The 23,814-nt window shown below is 42.4% G+C and overlaps 1 protein-coding gene across 7 annotated transcripts in view; it reads right to left on the bottom strand.

Moving 5' to 3' along the window:
- The window catches only part of LOC139264671 (partitioning defective 3 homolog), a 984,694-nt gene that overhangs the window by 288,902 nt on the left and 671,978 nt on the right, over positions 1-23,814 (bottom strand). For all 7 annotated transcript variants that reach the window (XM_070881547.1, XM_070881545.1, XM_070881551.1 and 4 more), the window contains exons 13-14: positions 16,946-17,134; positions 14,166-14,336 (exon numbers count right to left, since the gene is read on the bottom strand). In XM_070881547.1, the coding sequence (XP_070737648.1) occupies positions 14,166-14,336; positions 16,946-17,134 (360 nt within the window). The remainder of the gene's footprint in view (positions 1-14,165; positions 14,337-16,945; positions 17,135-23,814) is intronic.

Raw genomic sequence — 23,814 nt, forward strand, 5'->3', positions numbered from 1 at the left:
TCTTATTGCCTAAGTGAGTAAGGTGTATGTTTTCCAACTACCTTGGGAGTATATCCCATTCATACAGATTAAAGATAAAGGGCACTTACTTAGTCATTAAAAAAAATCTCTGAAGAGTAGTCACTTTCCATATTGGAAATGCACTGTTAAGCCCAAATACAATGCATTTCTGTAGCTGCTCAGAGGACTACAGCAATTTGCACTTATCTAGACCTAACATAGCAAAGTGTCCAAAATGACTTCTCAAAAGTAGAGGTTGGGAGAAACTGAACAATGAGCAGGAGTTACAAGATGAGTTAGGAGAGGACACAGAAAGGTTTAAGAGGCAAATTCTTTGAAACTGTATAACCAATAGTACAGCTAATACGTTTCCACTTTCCTTAAATTCTATAATTGCATTTTTCACATCTCTATACCTTCTAGATGCTACAACATTAACTAAGAAAACCTGAAGTGGTAAGAGAATTTGTTGGTGAACTCCACGTGGAAGTGCAAGAAAGTTGGTTTCTATCCCTCCGTTCAATTCTTTTTCTGACAGCATGAGTGAGATTTGGAGCTACCCCTCTGAGGAATTGCAGGTATGAGCCAAAATTAAACTACTCTATGGGGACTGTGTTCAAAAGCACTAACCTTCTGCGCTGATAGGCTGCTGGTACAACCGATATGTTTCTGCATGTTGTTTGAAAAATTTGAAGTACCCGCAATTAAAATTTCGTTCAGCAGGAGGTTCCTCTGGGGTTGGAGCAAAGGAATTTTTAGTGGCAGAACTTCAGTCTGTATTTGGCTGTGCTCTACCTGACAGGTAAGTGGAGGAAGAGCATCCGGGAAGACGTTGACCACCTCGAGTCTCGTCACCGAGAGCATGCAGAAAGCAAGCGCAGGCAGCGGAAGGAGCGTGCGGAAAACCAGACTCCCCCCCCCCCACCCTTTCCTTCAACGACTGTCGGTCCCACCTGTGACAGAGACTGTAATTCCCGTATTGGACTGTACAGTCACCTGAGAACTCACTTTTAGAGCGGAAGCAAGTCTTCCTCGATTTCGAGGGACTGTCGATGATGACGATTGACAGCACTTAAGGCTGCAAACATTGGAAAGTATCCTATTGTTCAATTTTTTAATTTGATGAGTGCAAAACATTAGAAAGCATCCACACTGCAAAATCTAGAGTTGCTTAAAAAAAGTTTGTTTTTCAGTAGAACACTACTCCCGAGCCCCAAAGCAAAATGTTTAACTAGTTTGTTGACCAATTGCATTGCATAGGTTTCCCATATGTGGAAGTCAAGATTCTATCCAAGCAGAAACTCAAGCGAACTCAGTACTTTCTTAAGTTCAGAGGTGTAGAGGCCTGTCTTGCTTGAAAATAAGGACCACCCATGTGGAGCTGCTCTTCAAGATATAGCTCAAGATGGTCACAATGAGAAGTACCCACCGTCATGCTCCAGCTGTAACAAGACCCATTTGTAAAACAAAATGAGGACCTCATTCGATTATATGTGCACCAAAGCAATCAATCACACTATTCCTTGGAGAATTTGAAGAGGATATGGGAAGCGGAACAGGAAGAGATTAACCAATGCTGTTCCCAGACCTTAACAATCTTGGGCATAAGTGTACAATGTCACAACAATAACAAACTGGCAGCACATCCGTGCCCATGAATAGTTGCTTACAACAAAGAGTGTGCAACACAATGTGTGCAGAAAATGAACAGGAAAAACAAGCCTCAACTCGCAGATGGATGTGACAGCACTTTGATGTATGCTTGATGTATGTAGCATCACTATCAGCTAAGGGACGTCAATCTAAATTCTCTCTTTGGGAATTTCACATATGGTGGCCACTAAACAGAGAGCTTTTTGGAAATAATTCTAATTCCAACCTTACACAATGGAATAATATTTTTGCAATCAGGAATTTGTATTTATCACACAAGTGGTATGAATCCCAAAACCCAGTTATTTTTAAGAGCCAAGTATTTGCTCAGTTCTCCCTTAATGCCTCGAAGACCAAGTAACTACATTATATCTTTTTAATAGTACAGCTGTCTTCATTCTCTACATCAAAATATATTAAGTAGTTTGAACTTCATTACATATTCTGATTGTGTGTTGAAGCAATCAGTGCTGCACTTGCATGTTACTGGCAGCCATTCCGCATTCACCACGACAGTAACTCTCCTGCTCTCATAGCTCACTTCCCCTCCCACCCCCCTTTCCAGGTAACATTTTATAAATACTACAGAATTCTGCTCAATTCCCATCTACCTGTAGAGCAGGAGAAACAAAGTAGAAATGTACAATTGGGGTTCTCCAAAAGCAGCAGCTAACCCATTTGTGAAAGGACCACAGATTCTGATAAAGTAGTCTCCAGTTTATAAAAATTCAGTAAATCCTACTGAATATTACTGAGCTGACAAATGCAAATATCTGGGTGTATTTCGGACATCATGTTTGATTCCCAAGATATCCATAAAAAATTGCACGTCTAATGAGATAAGGCCAATACTTAAGTTTAGTGAAAATCTAATAAAGTGAAGGAAACTTTTTCTCTCTTCCCATTACTGACTCATTCATGCCTGATTCCAGGGTCATCGGCAGTCCTCCAGTATTTTCCTTAAATGACCGTTCTTCACTTGTGAGCCCGGATAGTAAATGCTGACTATTTGACCACGGAGAGCATGAATCAAGGCCAATAAACACATCTGCATGTTTCCAGCAAGGATCACTCGATAATGATCAGGAACATGAGGCCTGGTCAAATTAGGCTCCAAGCACAGAGACCAACTGTCAGGCTCCAAATGTCGCCCCAGTTAAGATAAGACAATTCAGCTCAGACCAGAGATTGAATTTGGAATCATCCTGGCTTGCACCGGTCGATATGACACCAGTCATTGCACTTATTCACTATGCCGTTTATTGAAGAACACAACTTGTACTTATATAGTGCTTTGAACACAGAACAACATGTGATTAGCACTTTCCTTACAGAGGAGTAAGGAAAACAAAAATCGACACCGACTCACAGATGGAGATATTGGGAGAGGAGGCCAAAGGTTTGATCAAAGAGGGGTCAAGGAAAGAGAGGGAGCTGGAGAGGCAAAGGAGTTTAGGGAGTGAATTCCACAACGTGGTACAGGCTGCTGAAGGCATAACTGCCAATGATGGGGCAAGGGAAGGTGGGGGCGGGGGGCTGCACATGAAACTGGAGTCAGAGGAAGGATGATTGAAAAAACCCGCGACCTAAAGAATAGATAGTGGGTGGAGAAAGCACAGGAGATCGAGCAGCTGGCCAACAGCCATGACGTGCGAGGATTCTTCACTGCAGTTAAGTCCACCTACGGCTTAAGCACCCAAGGCCCCACCCCACTGCTGGCCAAAGACACCGAGGCAGTCAGGCCCGCTCGGAGGAGCACTTCGAAGATCTCCTTAATCGAAACTCTGCCTTTGACATGAGTGTCCTCGACTCCATCCTGCAGGATGCTACCTGCCACCATCTCAGCAAAACCCCAGCTCTGCACGAAGTAGAAAAGGCCATTCGTCAGCTCAAGAACAACAAGGCATCAGGAGCAGATGGAATCCCCGCTGAGGCACTAAAGTATGGTGGAGAAGCACTATTAACACAAGTGCATGACCTCATCTCTCTTATCTGGAGGGAGGAGAGCATGCCGGGAGATCTCAGAGATGCCGGAATCGTGACCATCTTTAAAAAAGGGGACAAGTCCGACTGCGGCAACTACAGAGGAATCTCCCTGCTGTCGGCCACTGGGAAAGTCATTGCACGAATTCTCCTCAACTGTCTTCTCCCTGTGGCTGAAGAGCTCCTCCCAGAGTCACAATGTGGATTCCGTCCACTAAAGGGCACAATGATCGCCACTGCACGACAACTACAAGAGAAATGCAGGAATCAGCACCAACCCTTGTACATGGCCTTCTTTGACCTCACAAAGGCCTTTGACACTGTCAACCGTGAGGGACCATGGAGCGTCCTCCTCCATTTCGGCTGCCCCCAAAAGTTTGTCATCATTCTCCGCCTGCTCCATGACAACATGCAAGCTGTGATCCTGACCATCGGATCCACCACAGACCCAATCCACTTTGGGGTCAAGCAGGGCTGCTTCATTGCGCCAACGCTTTCTCGATCTTCCTCGCTGCAACGCTCCATCTCACTCTCAACAAGCTCCCTGCTGGATTGGAACTAAACTACAGAACCAACGAGAATCTTTTCAACCTTTGCCACCTCCAGGCTAGATCCAAGGTCATCACATCCTCTGTCATCAAACTACAGTACGCTTGCGTCTGCGCACAGAGGCTGAACTCCAAGCCATCATCAACATCTTCACCGAGGTGTATGAAAGCATGGGCCTTACACTAAGCATCCGTAAGACAAAGGTCCTCCACCAACCTGACCTCGCCACACAGCACTGCCCACTGGGTATCAAAATCCATGGCGCAGCTTTGGACAATGTGGACCATTTTCCATACCTCGGGAGCCTACTATCAGCAAGAGCAGACATCGCAGACAAGGTCCAACACTGCATCCAGTGTGAGGAAGAGAATGTTTGAAGACCAGGACCTCAAATCTGGCACCAAGCTTATGGTCTACAGGGCAGTAGTGATACGCCCTCCTATATGGCTCAGAGATGTGGACCATATACAGCAGACATCTCAAAGCGCTGGAGAAATATCACCAGCGCTGCCTCCGCAAGATCCTGCAATTCTACTGAGAGGATAGACGTATCAACGTCAGTGTTCTCAATCAGGCCAACATCCCCAGTATCGAAGCACTGACCATGCTCGACCAGCTCCGTTAGGCGGGCCACATCGTCCGCATGCCTGATACAAGACTCCCAAAGCAAACGCTCTACTTGGAAGTCCTACACGGCAAGCGAGCCCCAGGTGGGCAGAGGAAACGTTTCAAGGACACCCTCAAAGCCTCCTTGATAAAGTGCAACATCCCCACTGGCACCTGGGAGTCCCTGGCCAAAGACCACCCAAAGTGGAGGAAGAGCATCCGGGAGGGTGCTGAGCACCTCGAGTCTCATCGCCGAGAGTATGCAGAAAACAAGCGCAGGCAGCGGAAGGAGCGTGCAGCAAACCAGACTCCCCACCCACCCTTTCCTTTAACAACTGTCTGTCCCACCTGTGACAGAGACTGTAATTCCCGTATTGGACTGTACAGTCACCAGAGAACTCACTTCTAGAGTGGAAACAAGTCTTACGAGGGACTGCCTATGATGAATGGGGAGGGGGGCGTGGGGGATAGAATTGTACAGCTGAAGAAAGTTACAGAAATATGGAAGGGTGACACAATGAGAGGTTTGAATTCAAGGATGAGAACTTTAAATTTAAGACGTTTGGGGATTGGGAGCCAATGCAGATTAGTGAGGACAAGGGTGATTAGAGAGGGACTCGTGTTACAGAATAGGAAATGGACAACAGAGTCCTTTTCAGAATGGCAGGCAGTGACTAGTGGAGTGCCGCAGGGCTCAGTGCTGGGATCCCAGCTCTTTACAATATACATCAATGACTTAGATGATGGAATTGAGTGTAATACCTCCAAGTTTGCAGATGACACTAAGCTGGGTGGCGGTGTGAGCGGTGAGGAGGATGCGAAGAGGCTGCAGGGTGACTTGGACAGGTTAGGCGAGTGGGCAAATACATGGCAAATGCAGTATAATGTGGATAAATGTGAGGTTATCCACTTTGGGGGCAAAAACACGAAGGCAGAATATTATCTGAATGGCGGCAGATTAGGAAAAGGGGAGGTGCAGCGGGACCTGGGTGTCATGGTTCATCAGTCATTAAAAGTTGGCATGCAGGTACAGCAGGCGGTGAAGGCGGCAAATGGTATGTTGGCCTTCATAGCTAAGGGATTTGAGTATAGGAGCAGGGAAGTCTTACTGCAGTTGTACAGGGCCTTGGTGAGGCCTCACCTGGAATAGTGTGTTCAGTTTTGGTCTCCTAATCTGAGGAAGGACATTCTTGCTATTGAGGGAGTGCAGCGAAGGTTCACCAGACTGATTCCAGGGATGGCTGGACTGACAAATGAGGAGAGACTGGATCAACTGGGCCTTTATACACTGGAGTTTAGAAGGATGAGAGGGGATCTCATAGAAACATGTAAGATTCTGACGGGACGGGACAGGTTCGATGCGGGAAGAATGTTCCTGATGTTGGGGAAGTCCAGAACCAGGGGACACAGTCTTAGGATAAGGGGCAGGCCATTTAGGACTGAGATGAGGAGAAACTTCTTCACTCAGAGAGTTGTTAATCTGTGGAATTCCCTGCCGCAGAGAGTTGTTGATGCCAGTTCATTGGATATATTCAAGAGGGAGTTAGATATGGCCCTTACGGCTAGGAGGATCAAGGGGTATGGAGAGAAAGCAGGAAAGGTGTATTGAAGGAATGGTCAGCTATGATCTCATTGAATGGTGGTGCAGGCTCGAAGGAACAAATGGCCTACTCCTGCACCTATTTTCTATGTTTCTATGTTTTGCATGAGCTTCAGATTACATAGGATGCTAACCAGTATAGTATTGGAATAGTTGTGTGTGGAGGTAAGGAAGGCATGGATGAAGATTTCAGCAGCAGATGGGCTGAGGTTGAGGCAGATGATATTACAGAGGTGGAAATTGACAGACTTTGTGATGGTGAAGAGTTAGGGTCAAATAGGACTTCAAGGCCATAAACAGTGGTGCTGCCCGAGACTGCAGTGAGTGTACATAGTTTGTGCGGGGAAGGTCAAAGACAATGGCTCCAGTCTTCCAAATGTGTAGTTGGAGCAAATTCCAGCTCAGCAAAGACTGGATGCCAGATAACTAGTTGTAGTGCAGAGTCTGAAAGAGGTGGTAGAAAGGTAGAGCTGGGCGTCATCAGCTTATATCTGGCAGCAGACCCCATGTCTACAGATGATGTTGCCAAGTGATAGCATGTAAATGAGGAAGAGGAGTGAATCAAGGATTAATCCTTGAAGGACACCCGAAATGACAGCATTTGGTGGGAAGAGATCAGATGATTGGTAAAAGTAGAACCAAGAAAAGGCAGTCCCACCAAGCTGTTGTTGGAGGAGGATGGTGTGATTAGCTACGTGACAGGTTGCAGAGATGGTTCAGGATTAATCCTTGACTCACTCCTCTTCCTCATCTACATGCTATCACTTGGCAGCATCATCTGTAGACATGAGGTCTGCTGCCAGATGCAAGCTGATGACACCCAGCTCTACCTTTCTACCACCTCTTTCAGACTCTGCATGATCGCATCGCAATTCATGACCTTGGTTAGGACCATTGCAATGCTATGGGAAGGGTAGAAATTTGACTGCAGGGATCAAATTTTGAGTGGTGATAGAAATGACCAGAGATATAGAAGAGCTCCAACTGCTGTTCACTATCCAATAGCCCTGCTGGAAAGTCAGTGTATGTGTATGTCTGTTGCAACGTAGGTGGGGAAGTGGGAGAATCATCAGGTGAAGACAAGTACAGGTTCAGCTCTGATATTCCCCAGCCCCAGCTCTTATAGTCCCCAGCCCACAGATGAATAGGCTGCTGACAATTCTGGTGCAGATTCATGCTTGAAGAATGCCCATTTGGGTGAAATACAAGATGGTGGCTGTCACCCGCAACACTGTATCCCAGCACAAGTCACTGCTTTCAATGAAAGAAAGGAAGAAAATTGCAAAAAAGGGTCTGCATGAAAATTATCAGCAATCAGTAAAATGATTACAGGCTCATTCACGGATTTCATGGCCGTCTGCTGCAAAAAGGCTATTCTTTCCGGAAAATAATTTAAGGTGCTTTGTAGCTAAACAAGGCTTTGAACCTTTGAGGACGACAGTATCATCTCAATAACAGTTAAAAAGAAAATTTTATTCATCATCTATTATATACAGAAATCGATTTTGCACTGTAGTTTATTCTGGATATGATAATAAGCAGTAATTTCAGAAAATGAAACCATTAAAACAAATTGAAAAGGCTGCTTGGGTCAGAGTGGGGGTCGGGGGGTGGGGAGAGGGATTGGTGGAAGCCTTTCACGTTCAAAATGATCAAAACAGGAGTGGTACTGTATTGAATGAAAGGTCACGGCGGAGCTTAGAAGTTTCAGAAAACAGCATCTTTTGAAGTATCAGAACGGCAGCCAAATCAAATACCACAGATACATCATTCCAAATTCTCGTTAACACCAATTATGCTATTCCACAGGAAAGTGTCAAGATGAGCCCATCTGCACCATTTAGAAATCTGAATGACGATTGTTGCCCAGAAGAGAAGACATTAATTTATCCCAAGTTTTTAAAAAAATTATAAATTATTTAAACATCTCTTATTATATTGACATTATTTTAATATCCAAATTGCTTAAACCAAACACTTATGACTTAAAATTGGAGGAAAATAAACAAATAATTCATTTTAATTGAAAAAAATCTTTAAATAAATTGTATCACAGAGCAGTAATAAAGTAGTCTCCGTAATAAATGTCTTAAGTGTATCTGATATACTGGAGTTACTCTTGCAGCTTCTAGGCTAGGCCAAGAGCAAACTGAAATAAGCCTTCATGACAAAGACTTTGAAGTCAACACACTGGACTAATTCCGCCTGACATTTGGAAGTTGGCCGAATGCCATAGGCACTCGAGGGGGTAAGAAAAATCGCACCACGTTCCAAACATATGAGACAGATGTCTGGGGAGGTCACATGCTGGCAAAAAATATTTTTTAGTTGCAAGTATTATCTGTTTAATATAAATGAGGTATTTAACAAACTTTCAAACTGTAATCTTTTCTGCTCTATTTCTATTTATTTCAGTGAAGGGTCAATATAAATTACAGTGTTATCAAGAACGACTAGAATATTGTAGAACCTTGCAGTAAGCAAATTAAACTGCAAGATTTAAATCATAAAGCAAGGATTCATTTTATTAGTTTTAATTGCAATTAAGAGGTGACAATTTTCTTTAAACCTATTTTCAACAATTAACTTAAATGTTGCCTTAATGCAGATGACATGAAAGCAGAATTTTCAAATGATAAATAACACAGCTCCTCATTTAAACTCATCCACAATATGCCTCTGCCTTCATCCATTGCCGTCAGATGCAGACGACACTTGTCAATCAAAAGACAACCAGAATCACATAGACCTTTTAAGAGTCAACATTCACCCAATATTATAATAGTTATTGAGCATCTAATTGACAGATTGACAGGATCATTTTCAGCACAAATAGGGTGGTACTAAAAGCATATTTAAATTGGTCTTTTTCTAATCAATTGTTAAATTAGAGGCTCGTAATGACATTTCCCTGGGAAACAAGTCAAATCAAAAGTATATTAATTTCCGTGTGCTCAAACCACATTGTGTGGGCACGGATTCGTCCTTTTGTTACTCTATCTTTTGTATTGAAGATTTAGAGATGATTTGCTTTTAGCTCGATTCCCCACAGAAGAATCTTGACTCATAATATAACGGTAATTAGTATTCTTTGTGCAAGAAAACTTACATATTTAAATATATACTTTTTAAGTTTGTCATTAAATACATGAAGGAAAGGTCATGGTATGTTGATCATTATAACTGAGTGGATGGAAAAGTGGAGCCATCTCTCTAGTGTCTCCATCAATACTTATAAAACATAATTTAGTAGCCAGACCAATTGATAACTCCTTGCAGAAAAATCAATGAACAGTGCTTCTATAGAAAATCTTTGATATAGCCAACAGAATCAACTCATTTCCTTTAATCTGGCAGCCTTCATTTCAGCTTCCCTCCTGCCACTTTTAAATTAGTTATAACTGACATGTCTGTATGGAAACCAAATGTAGCAGCTGAACAGAATTCCTTTTATATTCGGTACAGACAGATTGTGGCAACCCTTTGCAATGAGGCAACGGTGTTTTGTCCTGGATGTGGCTTGCACAAGTGCCAGCAAAGCAGGCGAGTGCTGCAGACACACAGGAAACAACATTCAAAATGAGGCACAATAATTCCTTTAATTCGGAAGCATCAAAACAACAACAACAACAACTTGCATTCATACAACACCTTTAACATAGGAAAAGGTCCCAAGGGGAATCACAGGAGTGCAATCAGGCAAAAAAAAAAACTGACACTGAGCCAAAGGAGGAAATATTAGTAGGGATGACTAAAAACTTGGTCAAATTGGTAGGTTTTAATGAGAGTCTTAAAGGAAGAGAGAGAAGTAGAGAGTTGAGGGAGGCAATTCCAGAGCTTAGGGCCGATACGGCTGAAGGCACGGCCGCCAATGGTAGGTCATAAGGAAGTACAAATACGATTTTAGGAAGCAGTAGTATGCCACTGAAAGCAAGCATGACACTGAGGTATGCTACTTATCTCCTGGTAACAATAACCCATGAAATAAAATGCAACGGTGCACAGCTGGATCAAATGCCAGGCCCAGTTCTCATCTGGCACTTGGGGAGTCAACATAAAATCCCATTCAGGAAGAGGAACAAATGTCATTCCTCACAACCAATTAATAGGCCCTATCCAAGATGAAGCGTTTATAGTTCCACGTGGACGACTCCACAGTACAGACTGCCACCTCTTCGACTTTGTAGTTTTAGTCCATGATCAGATCAGCCATGATCGTATTAAATGGCGGAGCAGGCTCGAGGGGCCTTGTGGCCTACCTGCTGCTCCTATTTCTTATTTGCTTATTTGGAAACTACAACTCTGCATCAATGCAAGGACAGGCCAATCGCAAATGATGGTGAAAGCAACATGCAAGGAGCCAAAGCTCAAACCCTTATCCATAAATCCAACTGCTGTAGATGTCCTGCACTGTTGCGCTAAAATTAAGCCTTCCACTCATGAACCCGCTCAGCTTAAATGGAGTGTCATATAACCTTATATCTGTACATTTCTCATGGGGAACTCAGGAACTGGTCACGAGCTTTATGCTTTAAAATGCTGATTAGAGGCAGCTTAGGAACGGTCATTTTCTGCAAAAAGCACTCTGATGTGACATCATGAAGAGGGAGTGCTGCTCACAATCCAAACCATGAGGTCACATCAGGGTGAGTGTTGTATAAAGAAACGTCTATCCCGAGGCTACCTCTAGCCATCACTTTAAAAAAAAAGAACAAGAAGTTAAGATGCAGCAGTTACAATAGTTACAACAGTTAGATTTATGGATAAGGGGTGGTACCAAAGGACTGGATGACTGCAAATGTTACACTCTTGTTTAAAAAGGAGAGAAGGATAAACCTGGCAACTACAGGCCAGTCAGTTTAACTTCGGTGGTTGGGAAGCTTTTAGAAACAATGGCCCCAAGTTTCGGCCCGCGCCGAAAACGGCGCACCTCCGAGCTGGACGCCTGTTCTTCGCGCCTAAAAGTGCGCTAGAAAAAAACTTCGATATTCTCCGGCTCCTCGGAGCTCAATCTCAGCTTGGCGCGGCGTGCTCTTCACAGCGGGGGGCTGGAGCCAAACACTCGTGCCGATTCTGTAAGTAGTGGGGGGCAGGTCCAATTTAAATGAGCCAACAGTGTCAAACAAACATTGGCACTCGGCCATTTTTAAAAGGACTCGGCTGCCATTGAGCCACTGACACCGCCCCTTAAGCGTGGCCGAATGGCCTCAGCCCCCTTGAAAAGCTGCGTGCGTCCGGTGTTGATCCTTCGGCTGCCGGCCAGCCACTGACGCCGCTCCTATCCCATGGCCGAATGGCCTCAGCCCCCTTGAAAAGCTGCATGCCTCCAGTGTTGATCCTTCGGCTGCCGGCCAGCCACTAACAGAATGAAGGCCTGCCTGCAGCACAGCAGTTCGAAGGCTGCTGCTGTTTCATACAGGTAGGAACATGGTTTATTTAAATCCTTTCTTTGCTTATTTGTATAATATTTGTATAAGTTTAACTAAGGATTGATTGTAGAATTTAATGACTTCCCCCCCCGACCTCGTTCCCTATGCCTAATTTGTAACCTACGCCTGATTTTCTAAAGTGTAGACAAGGTTTTTTCGAGCGTACAAAAATCTTCACTTACTCCATTCTAAGTTAGTTTGGAGTAAGTTTTCACTGCCGAAACTTTGAAAACAGGTGTAAGTGGCTGGACACGCCCCCTTTTGAAAAAAAAATTCTGTTCCAAAGTGAAACTGTTCTAACTGACTAGAACTGGAGCAAACTAAATGCCGAGAATTTGAATTTCTAAAATACTCCGTTCAACACCAGTTGCTCCAAATAATCAGGAGCAACTGAGGCCAAAACTTGGGCCGAATAATCTGAAAGAAAATTAACAGCCGCTTGGACAAGCATGGAAGAATAAAGGGGAGCCAGTACGGATTGTTATGGGCAAACTGTGTTTGACTAACTTGATTGAGTTTTTTGATGACGTAATGGAGAGGGTGGATGAGGGCAGTGCCGTTGATGATGTGTATATGGACTTTCAAAAGGCATTAGATAAAGTACCCATTACTTGGCTTGTTAGCAAAATTGAAGCCCATGAGATAAAAGAGGCAGTAGCAGCATGGATACAAATTTGGCTTAGGGATAGAAACCGAGAGTTGTGGTGAATGGCTGTTTTTGGACTGGAGGGAGATATACAGTGGCGTTCCCCAAGGTTCAGTACTAGGACAACTGCTGTTCTGATATACATTAATGACTTGGACTTGAAGGCATAGGGCACAATTTCAAAACTTGCAGATGACCTGAAACTTGGAAGTGTAGCAAACAGTGAGGAAGGTAGTAATAGACTTCAAGAAGACAAAGACAGGCTGCTGGAATGGGTGGATACTGGCAGATGAAATTCAATGCAGAGAAGTGTGAGGTGAGACATTTTGATAGGAAGAATGAGGAGAGACCATACATTCTAAATGGTACAATTTTAAAGGGGATGCAAGAACAGAGAGATCCGAGGGTGCTTTGCACAAATCTTTGAAGGTGGCAGGACAGGTTAACAAAAGTTAATAAAGCATACGGGATCCTGGGTTTTATAGAGGCATTGAGTACAAAAGCCAGGAAGTTGTGCCAAACCTATATAAAACACTAGTTCGGACTCAGCTGGAGTATTGTGTCCAATTCTGGCCACCACAATTTAGGAAGGATGTGAAAGATTTGGAGAGGGTACAGAAGAGATTTACTGGAATGGTTTCAGGGATGAGGGAGTACAGTTATGCTGGGGTTGCTCTCCTTGGAGCAGAGAAGGCTAAGAGGAGATTTAATGGATTTAGATGGAGTAAATAAAGAGAAACGGTTTCCAATGGCTGAAGTGTCAAAAAGGAGAGGGCACAGATTTAAGGTGATTGGCAAAAGAACCTGAGGCGACAGGAGGAAACACTTTTTTACACGAGTGGTTAGAATTTGGAATACACTGCCTGATAGGGTGGTGGATAAATACTTGGAGAAAAAATTGCAGGGATATAGGAAAAGAGTGGGACTGACTGGATTGCTCTTCGAAAGAGCTGGTACAAACTCGATGGGCCGAATGGCCTCCTTCTGTACTGTAATAGTCTATGATTCTAACTGACCGCAAGACACAAATGAAAAGGTGTTATACCATGTAGGTCTTTATGACAATGTAGTACAAGAAACTTGTCTTTTAAGCAATATAGCAGTTTTTAGAATTTCAAATGGAGTTTAAATAAAAAGGTTTAAGTTTAATTGTACTAAACAATCCTTCAATAAAAAATTGCGCTTCATAAAGAAAATAACTCTGGAAATTTGAGAGGAAATAGGAACTCGGTAAATAGGAAACAGCAGCAATATAATTATGGTCTTTATTTATGTTGCCTTCTACAACTGGCAGTCAAAGCACCTCATCCAACAAAGGTGGAAATTAAGAAATACTCCAACCCCTGGGGACCACATTTTTGTCTGACCCATATTTTAATGTATATTAGCATCTGCAATAAAGATAGAACAGGCTTTATTTCTGAAATCATCTTTTATTCATTATGGAGAGTGAATTCTATGTTTCTCGACCAATGTTTGCTTGCTGCTTCACTTGATTTTTTACAGCAAAGTCCAATGATATATTTAGTAGACAAATGCATATTAACATTTTAGAATTTAATGACATATAGAAATGGCAGTGTGTGTATATATTTTTAACATTTATTTCAAAAGGAAAAAAACTTAGGAAAAATAATTGGCTACATGGGGTTCATTCTTCGTGGCCTTACGCATTATCAAATCCAACACTAATCATTACCTCATTGTGTTTTGTTATCCTCCTGGCAACAATCAACTGTATCATCCCTCTTTTATTTCCCTCTGTGGACATGGATCTCCGGAGCGTCTCCATGGCATCTTGGTTTGTCTTTCCCAACAACGATTCACTGTTCACTGCTATAAGCTGGTCATTCACATTAAGTCTACCATCCTGAAGTGAAGACAGAATAAAACTCTGCTGTCAAATCAGCTCCAAATCTGTAACCTTTTCATTCAAAATGCAGTGATCAAATTCACCCAGGATGCGTGCAAATTCTTTTGATAAGGCATTTCTTTTATCCAAGTACTCTGGAGTTACACTTGTCAGTTTGAAAAGTATGCTAACAAAACAAAAACAACCTACCTATAAATACAGGAAAAATATGGCTCTTTTAACAATATGAACATGAAAATAGAGAACCTGTTTTGTGCTGCCAATTTTCAAAATGGTCATGAAGAACAACTATTTTATCCTCCTATGCTGCTTCAACATCGTTCCTGAAGTATATACATCTAGCTTTCTCTGACATTCACAAATAAAATCATCTACCATTGTTCCACCCAATTACATATTTTGGCAAACTAATTTTGTAGTTACTGAGACACTTCCTTGGATTTAAATGTCCCTCCAAGTTTGGTATGATCGGCAAATTGGACCAGTTTGTGTTAAGTCTCTGAATCAAAGTTTCTAATATTAATTTGAAATAATAGAACTTTTAACACCACTGCTTAAAGTACTTCTCTAATCACAACATAACTCCTCTAAGATGGACCCAAGGCTTCCTACTCGTGAACCAATTTCTTAGCTATTTCCAGATTTTATCCCAGAATCCCGCAGCTTCAAGCTTAAATAGCAAAAACTGTGCCAAACGATTTTTGAAAGTACACATCATATGCAAACTTTACTGGAGAGATCACTTTCTGAAAAAGGTTAAGGAGTTTGTTCAGGAAACCTGATTCCATTTTAGCTGCTGTTTACCAAATTATTCTTGTATAGGTAATCCTCAAGTTTACTCCTGATAATTGATTCCGTGACTTTACAGGAGATTGATCCAAGACCAACTGGTCTGTAGTTGTCTGGATCTTTGTCACTAAGGCCTCACAACTCTTCGAGCTCCTGGATAAATAGCATATATCCCTGGGGTTTTATTTGAGCCTTTGTTTTGAGTCCTTTTAGGCTAGCTAAGACTTTAATCTCATTTCAAAAAGTTGTTTTAGAGAAACATCTTCTTCAGTGTTTTTCCTGGTAAATGCTCGGATAAAGTGTTCTATAAAACCTATTTTATGTTCATCCTATTTTTTTTTGCCTTATTTAGCTTCTTTTAGGGTTCTTGCCTCCTATATTAGGTACTGTTATACAACTTGTTTTATATAATGCCTTGAACGAAGTAAAACGTTCCAAGGCGCTTCACAGAAGTGTTATAAGACAAAAAATAAATTTGACACCGAGCCAGGTAAGAAGAAATGACAGCAGATGACCACAAGCTCGGTCAAAGAGGTAGATTTTAAGAACCGTCTTAAAGGAGAAAAGAAAGAGAGAGGCGGTGAGGTTTAGGGAGGGAGTTCCAGAGCTTTGGGCCTAGGCAGCCGAATGCATGGCCACCAGTGGTTGAGCGACTTTAATAATCAGGGATGCTCAAGAAGGCAAATTTTGAGGAGCGCAGATATCTCAGGTCATTGTGGGGCTGGAGGAGATGATAGGGATAGGGAGGGACGAGGCCATGGAGGGATTTGTTAGCAAGGATGAGAATTTTGAAATTGAGGCAATACTTAACTGGAAGCCAATGTAGGTCAGCAAGCACAGGGAAGATGGGTGAATGGAACTTGGTGCGAGTTCGGACATGGGCTCGAAAAATTTCTTACTGTTCAGTTTTTAATCACATTTCTCTTTTCCCCTCACTCTAGCCTCCCTTGTAACATGTTTCTGCATGTCTTTCTACTTATCTCAACAAACGTCTTCACGTTTCTCCCTGCAGGATTTGCAAAGGTTGTTTTTTCTTCAGATTTCACATCTGATTAATTTGTTAATTCCTTTGAACTCCTGCTTGTTTACTCTAATTCTGAGTATAAATTTAGGATGTTTCGGTGTAAAACCTGCATAAATCAGTTACGTGCGAATTTTGTCACGATAAAAACCCCAGCGTCTATGCTGCAGTTAAACCAAAACTTTCCATGAAATTCTGGGGCCGATATCTTCAAATAAAATCAAAAATATTGAAGAACATATCCTTAAGTAGGCCTTAAACGATTGTCCCAATTTTTAAATCTTCACGAAGTTGAACCGCAATGGGTCCATATGTTTATCCAGTGAATAGCTTGTCAAATTGCTATATTTAGTTAGAGGCTGAGCCACACAGGTCTCGGGTTCAATTTATGACCTATGCTAAGTTAACTGTTCTCAGTCATTGAGCCAATAAAAGTGCTCCAATTGATCTCAACAACTTTAGGCGAGGGGACAGGAAAGTCAGTCAGGCTCTTACTCCTGTCACTCTCTAGTGGCCTCTACTGGAACTGCACATGCATGGATCTCTTGTGAGGATAGGACCAGCCTCTCCTGATAGTATCAGCAGACCCTCGCAAGTAAGTAAGCCTGCTGACAAAAATCACACAAGTTAACAGCTATGAGTGAGGTACCAGATAGTGACTGGAACTCGATGGAGCTGTATCTCATCAGGGAGTCACCATGTTCCAAAATTTGCAAAAATGAAGATTTTAAAAAAAAATTCCCCTCAAATAAACAATTATTACATTTAATTAGCCCCGCGATACCAATGGACTTACCTTAGATGCTGCTCCTCCATTGATGATAGACTTCACAAATATGCCCAGGTCAGCATGGTTCTCTTTTGATCTATTACCTTTGACACTAACCCCAAGGCCTGCAGATCCAGTGTCATTGAGCGGAATTTCAAAAGTCAGGAACTCCCTGGTACCATCGGGTGTAAGAACCAAGTCGTCATCTTCCGCTTTCTAATATAGAAAAATATAACTTTGTCATCTCATAAACAGGTTAGATTTATAAAAACATTACTGTTTATCACTATATCAGTTTTGATTCAAGCGGTATTGGATATGTTAACTTCCTTCCTTATTAGTGCATTAGGCAGCATTTCAAAAGTCACACTCTTTAATAAGCCACTCCTGTATTTTAGGACTTTACTGGGCTGCATATTCATTACTGCTTTTAATTCATTCCTAACATCAACAGTTACAGTTCTTCAATTAAAGTGAATATGCTTTCCATTTTATAAATGTGTGCTACAAACTAATTAATCTATTTTAAATTTATAAATTATGACTGAGTATAAATGGAGATTGTGACTACATTTATGATAAACATAATGATACTGTGTGTCTAACATTTCCACAAATTTATGTGCAAAAGCTACAATGGGATGCTCAGGACAGTAGTTGAGGGCAACACACTGTTAAGAAACAGCTAAATGCTATATTGTGGAGACCACAGGATTGGAATTCTGGAAAAATGAAATGGGCCAAAAGGATCACCTTCACCTGAACCTATTTTTGCGATCTTATGATGTAAGGGTCTGAAGTATTAGTGCATTAAAAAAATACTTTAGTTCTTCTCCTGCTGAAAATTCCTAACACTTGCATCTGACCTTTAAAGGGTTGTGAAATTTCCAGAGCTGTGTCAAGTTGCCCACTGCAATGCATAAACAAATACTTCAAAAAGGTTTTAACAGTGCCTGCAACAAAAACTACTCTAAAACGACAGCAAATGTATGGAAGTGTAGTAAAGCTGCCTCGTCTGTAAATAAAGTGGCTGGTTTGGAAGAATCTGGTTAGCAAAATTGTTTAAGATTACAATTTCAAGAGCAAAAAAATTAATTTCCGATGGCAATACTCAAAAATGCTCCATAAATATATTGAGACATACTAAAATAGATACACTATATAATAAAACACACATGAAAAATGCACTCACAATGTGTCAACAACATTAGTTATCCTTCTGATTCTGGATCTCTGTGCATTCCTCCCCATGCTTCATCATTAGTGACAGAGCCTTCGACCATCATTGGCCTTGCATTCTGAATTTACCTATGGTTCTACTCTTGCGCCAATCCTCCCCACTTCAAAACTACCTCTTGGATCTTACCTTGGGTCACTTCTCTTATGTTTCCTCTCCTATTAATTGCTAGATCTCTATCACCCATGCCATTTTGTAAAGTGACTTGAGATACTTAGCGACATTAGTCATTATAGAAATGCACGTTGTAGTAATGTAAAGAAAGAAGAAAAACTTGCATTTATATGCTGCTGCCACATCCTCATGACATCACAAAGTCCTTATTGTGAAGTGTAATCATTATTGTTCCTCGGCACATGTGGCAGCCAATGGGTGCACAACAAAAAAAGTTGACCTGCAGGCTAGCAGGCACATGATTTACAGTCTCATCTGAAAGATAGCACCTCTGTCAATGCAGCTCCCCCAGTGGTGGGAGGGTCTAATTACAACGTGCCAAGTTTATGCGATAGATGAGGACATTGGGGGGGGGGGGGGGGGTCGAAATCCCATCCCAGCCGCAAAATTGGGGTTACCGCCCCCGAAAGGAATTGAATGCAATGTCGGGTGCTCCACTTCCTCTCGGGGGCAGTACCAGGGCGATAAGTACTCAAATGTTGCAGTGCTATGCGGCCTCTCCGCGTAGTACTAGCGCAAGCATAGGGCCCTCCGCTTCCCTTAAAGGGGAGGGCACGCTGCAAGTTCTGCAGTGGGGCGAGGGGTCTCCATGACGGGGGAAGCAGGGTGCTGTGGTCGCAGCCTAGCACAGAAGCGGAGTGCCGAGCTGCACCATCGCGGCACGGAGCCTGCAAAATAAAGCACGAAAGGCCGGACCAGTAAGTCGGCCGGGAGAAAAAAAGTGGCACTGTGCACTTCCCATTTAATTTTCGCCCCGCGTGTGGAGTGTTGCCTGGTTCGTGACCTGCAAGGTTGGCGCTGACATCGCCCATGGTGGCCTCATGGGGTGCTGGCCAATTTCCGTCACGGGGCAAAAACAGGCCGCTGCGGGCTGAAAACAGGTCGCTGTGCTACCGATTTTGCACATACGCTAACTCCCGTACAATTTTGCGTGAGCCGGTAGCCCCGGCCCCCCGCAAAAATCCATTTGTGCCCCCTGGAGATGCCAATGGCAGGCAGACAGGAGGCCAATTTTGCCCCAGGAATTTATATGTGGTGTATAAAAATGAGCACAGAATATATGACTTTAAAGTGGGGATTGAATTATATTTGCATGTCCTGGTCCACTTATTCCCTGCCCACTAATCGCACTTCCTCTAATCGCATGCACGCACACACACACATTTCTAGATTAACAATGGTTCTGGCAATGCACTTTACAGTCTACAACAACTATTTCAAGAGCTGTTGGAGAGAAATATCACACTTGAGCATTAGTTCATGGCCCACTGAAGCTTAAAATGCAAGGTTTCAAATCTTAACAAACAATAGCACCTATGATGTAAGTATGAAGAAACAGTTTATCAAATTCAGCGATTCTACTGTGTTTATGAAACAGGAACAAGTTACAGCTACAAGGGAAGCACAATTAACTAGAAGTGCAGTTTATGAGCTTTCTGCAGTTCTGCAGGTTCAATTCCTGCTACGTTTTACTTATTTTGTCGAAGACTAAGGTGCGCAATTCCCTCATACTCCAACCTAACACCTCAACCAACAAAATATCAAGTACTAAAAGGTTAAAGGTGTATTTACTGTAATTTCATGAGTGCATTTGCACCATCAGTTTAGTCTACACCGACAAACTGACAAGGTAAATCTAGAGCCAGTGGTTGAACTGACTTCAAAACAAAACGGAAGAGGCGGTGAGGCTCAGCTGCCTGGTTCCAGTGCAAAAGGCCAGAGTCAGTGGTGTGGAGGGTATGGTAGGGATATAAGGTGCAGGAGGTTGTCAAGATACGGTGCAAGATGTGGGAAAAGATTATAAATGTATTATGCTGGGAGATTTGGTACAAAATGCAAGTTTAGGAGGATATGGGAAGGAGGGTGCTAGGACTTAGCATCTGGCTAGATTCAGGCAGCTGGGTTTTGAACAGGTAAGTGTTTATGGAGAGTGGAGCACGGGAAGTCAGCTAGAAGGGCATTTGAGTAGTTGAGTCTAATGGTGATAAAAAATAAAATGGGATCAAGTTGCAGAGGGGTTGAAGGAGGTGTGGAGGCAGGCAACTTTGTGGAGGTGGAAATAAGTGGTCACGTTGCCAAATAAGATGTAGAGCTTGAATCAGCTTTGTGTCAAATAAAACATAAAGGTTTCACTCTGTCTGGCTCAGCCTGTGAGGAACTAGCTAGGAGTTAGAGGTACTAATTTGTCCATACCAGTCGGCTGCCGTGAACTCAGTGGAGGGAATGATCCCTTTAGAATGCCCGAACCAGAACGACACTAGACATGTTTCCGCACTGTTGAGGCACGGGAGGTTGGTCCCCTAAATTGGACCTCCTTGTTGGTTTTCCGCTAGGAAAATAGATGCAACAAGGTACAATCTCATCCCTATGGAGTCAGTAGCAAGGGAGAAGAGTTCATCTTGGGTGTCAAAAATTATGGCTTTGGTCTTCCTAGTGATCAGCTAGATGGAGTTGTGACTCATTCATAACCTGATGCAGGAATGGCATCTGGGGGAAGGATGTGGATGGGAAAGAGAAGGGGGACAAGGCGACACTGGAGGTGACATAAAGCAAAATGCAGCAGAGGCTGGATATCTGAAACAACAACAGAAAATGCAGAAAACACTCAACAGGTCAGGCAGCATCTGTGGAGAACTAGTGAGACATTTAAGGTATGCACCCTTTCTCAGAACAGTGCAGGGTTGGGATGAAAGAGAAGCCAAATGCTGGAAATTTTCTGCTTCCCTTTAGATATGGGAACCATGCAAGGGCAGTCCTATAAAGCTGGTCAACAGAGTAGAGGACGATTAACTGAATTAAAAATGCTGCAATTGCTTGGAAAGATCTTGTAGCATGAAAGCTTAATGATGTGGTAACCCAGAGATAAGAACATAAGAAATAGGAACAGGAGTAGGCCATACGGCCCCTCGAGCCTGCTCCATCATTCAATAAGATCATGGCTGATCTGATCATGGACTCAGCTTCACTTCCCCGCCCGCTCCCCATAACCCCTCATCGCTCAAGAAACGATCTATTTCTGTCTTAAATTTATTCAATGTCCCAGCTTCCACAGCTCTCAGAGGCAGCGAATTCCACAGATTTACAACCCACAGAGAAGAAATTTCTCCTCATCTCTATTTTAAATGGGCGGCCTCTTATTCTAAGATCATGCCCTCTAGTTCTAGTCTCCCCCATCAGTGGAAACATCCTCTCTGCATCCACCTTGTCAAGCCCCCTCATAATCTTCTACTTTTTGATAAGATCACCTCTCATTCTTCTGAACTCCAATGAGTAGAGGCCCAACCTACTCAATCTTTCCTCATAAGTCAACCCCCTCATCCCCAGAATCAACCGAGTGAACCTTCTCTGAACTGCCTCCAAAGCAAGTATATCCTTTTGCAAATATGGGGTAGTGTGTCTGCTTTGAGCGCAATTGGGAAATTGCACCCAAAATGTGTTCAAAATTGCGCCGGTTAGGTTAGACTTCAAGTTTAAGCTAAAAGTCATTTGCATAATCACAAACGTAAAATCTTCCATGAACCAGCATAATCGGGCAGTGCAATAGGACATAATTATTCCTTTTTTTGTCTTTCCATTAAAAAGTATTCCTTGACGTATTTAAGAACATTTAACCTGGTGCCGTTTATACAGCTGAAAATGGGTTATCACCAAAAATAAGCTTTTTTGATAAGGATTCCCAGCCCTCCACCTGTGAGTAACCTGATTTAAAATCACTGAAAATGACTAAGAAAATCTATATTGAACCATTCAATAGCTTCATTGGTATACGCTAGTCAATTTCTTCGTAAATTAAAATATTCTTTGATGGGGAAAAAACTTCTAAAACGTGCATGCGCGCCTAAGAAAATGAGCGCAATTTGAAGAGCCAGTACAATCATCGGAACTTCGCAATTTTAACTTTGGGGGCATGGGCAGTGTCTGATTCGGGCGAATTGAACCTTGAACCAGCGTAAGAGATCACGGAAACTCAAGCGTGAATGAGCGAACCTCACTTAAATTTAAAATTCCCCACTCTTTTGTGCTGGTTCAGCCAATTCCGCCCCGATTGCACTTGTATAAGTAACGGAAACGTGCCGCCAATCAAATTTAAATCCCACCACGGCATGTTGTGAATCTGAATTCTATAAATTGGGTAATTGCCATGAAATCTGGTTTAAAACTCAACCAATTCATTAATGTCCTTCAGGGATAGGAACCAGACACCCCTACTCACATCAGCCTACATGTAACTCCAGTCCCACACTGCGTGGTTGACACGGAGTGCCCTCAGATCTACTTGGAATGTGCCATAAATACTGCTTTGGAGGCACTGCTCACATCCCAATAATAAATTAAATAAAACTAATGATAAAAAGATATTAAACAGGGACTCCCTTAGTGTTTGATCAGCATAAATGACACAGATACAAAAACCCAGAACTCTGGTGCAGTAACGTCTATTGCAGGAGCAAATAATTCATGACTACCTTGTATCTCTGCCCAAGACCATACTAGTTGCTATTAAGATTGCTTCCTTCGGGATTTTTACAAATATTTATCTGATGCAGTAGGAATAGGAAGAGGAAGTTGGGATGCATAATCATTGTTGTTTTAACAGGAAGAGAGTCACTACTTCACCTATTATATAGCACTATGAGTCCTTTCACCTTGGACTCTCTCTTTGGATGTTTCAGCCAGTTTCTATAACAAGAGGTTTTGGTCCAGTGGACAACACCACTTGGGGACAGATACTGCTCTCTGTAACTGACTAACTGTGAAGCCAAAACTTGGAATAAATTAAACAGATCAAGTCAGAATTTGAAACATGTTCAAACACAATAATTAAACCCCAAAGACTGGACATGGTGAAGAGAAAATATTCTCTCTTTCTCAATTACAAATACAACTGGGATAGATGCAAAAGAAATGTAGATGGTCATGTACAACAAACAGGACAAGGGAAGAGCGAGTTGTATTGTTCCAGCTGGAAAAACCTTAAATGGGCAGGCATGTCTGATTCTTTGACCAGATCTGCTTTTGCCATTTGAAGCTTGGTTTAAAAACGAACACTCTCAATATTGCTGGCTATAATTGTCTATCTACATTTCTCTACTCCGCAAATCTATGCATATATACATGTAGAATGGATATAATTATATACAAAGCCAAGGCTCTCATTTCATGACTGAAAAAGATTCTGTATACTTGACTTGCATTACATCATTCCCAATAGTAAACTGATGACAGAACTTGGACAACACAGTAATTACAGCTTTGATTCAGTATGAAGAAAGCTGCACGAGTGTCATGGTCACACATGACGGCAAAACAGAGCGTGCAATCTGAGCTTTGCTTCTGCTTGGTGGAATCGATCCTACCGATTTTTTTTGCACCTTCTTAAATGGAATGTTCTGTTTTCATGCGGTGTTCCATCAAGCAGCTCAGTCAAGTACCAGCAAACTGCACTTAATGAGAGCAGCAGAGTTCTGATCAAGTCAGTCACAGC

Source organism: Pristiophorus japonicus, chromosome 5 (assembly GCF_044704955.1).
Source record: "Pristiophorus japonicus isolate sPriJap1 chromosome 5, sPriJap1.hap1, whole genome shotgun sequence".
NCBI classification, from domain to species: domain Eukaryota; kingdom Metazoa; phylum Chordata; class Chondrichthyes; family Pristiophoridae; genus Pristiophorus; species Pristiophorus japonicus.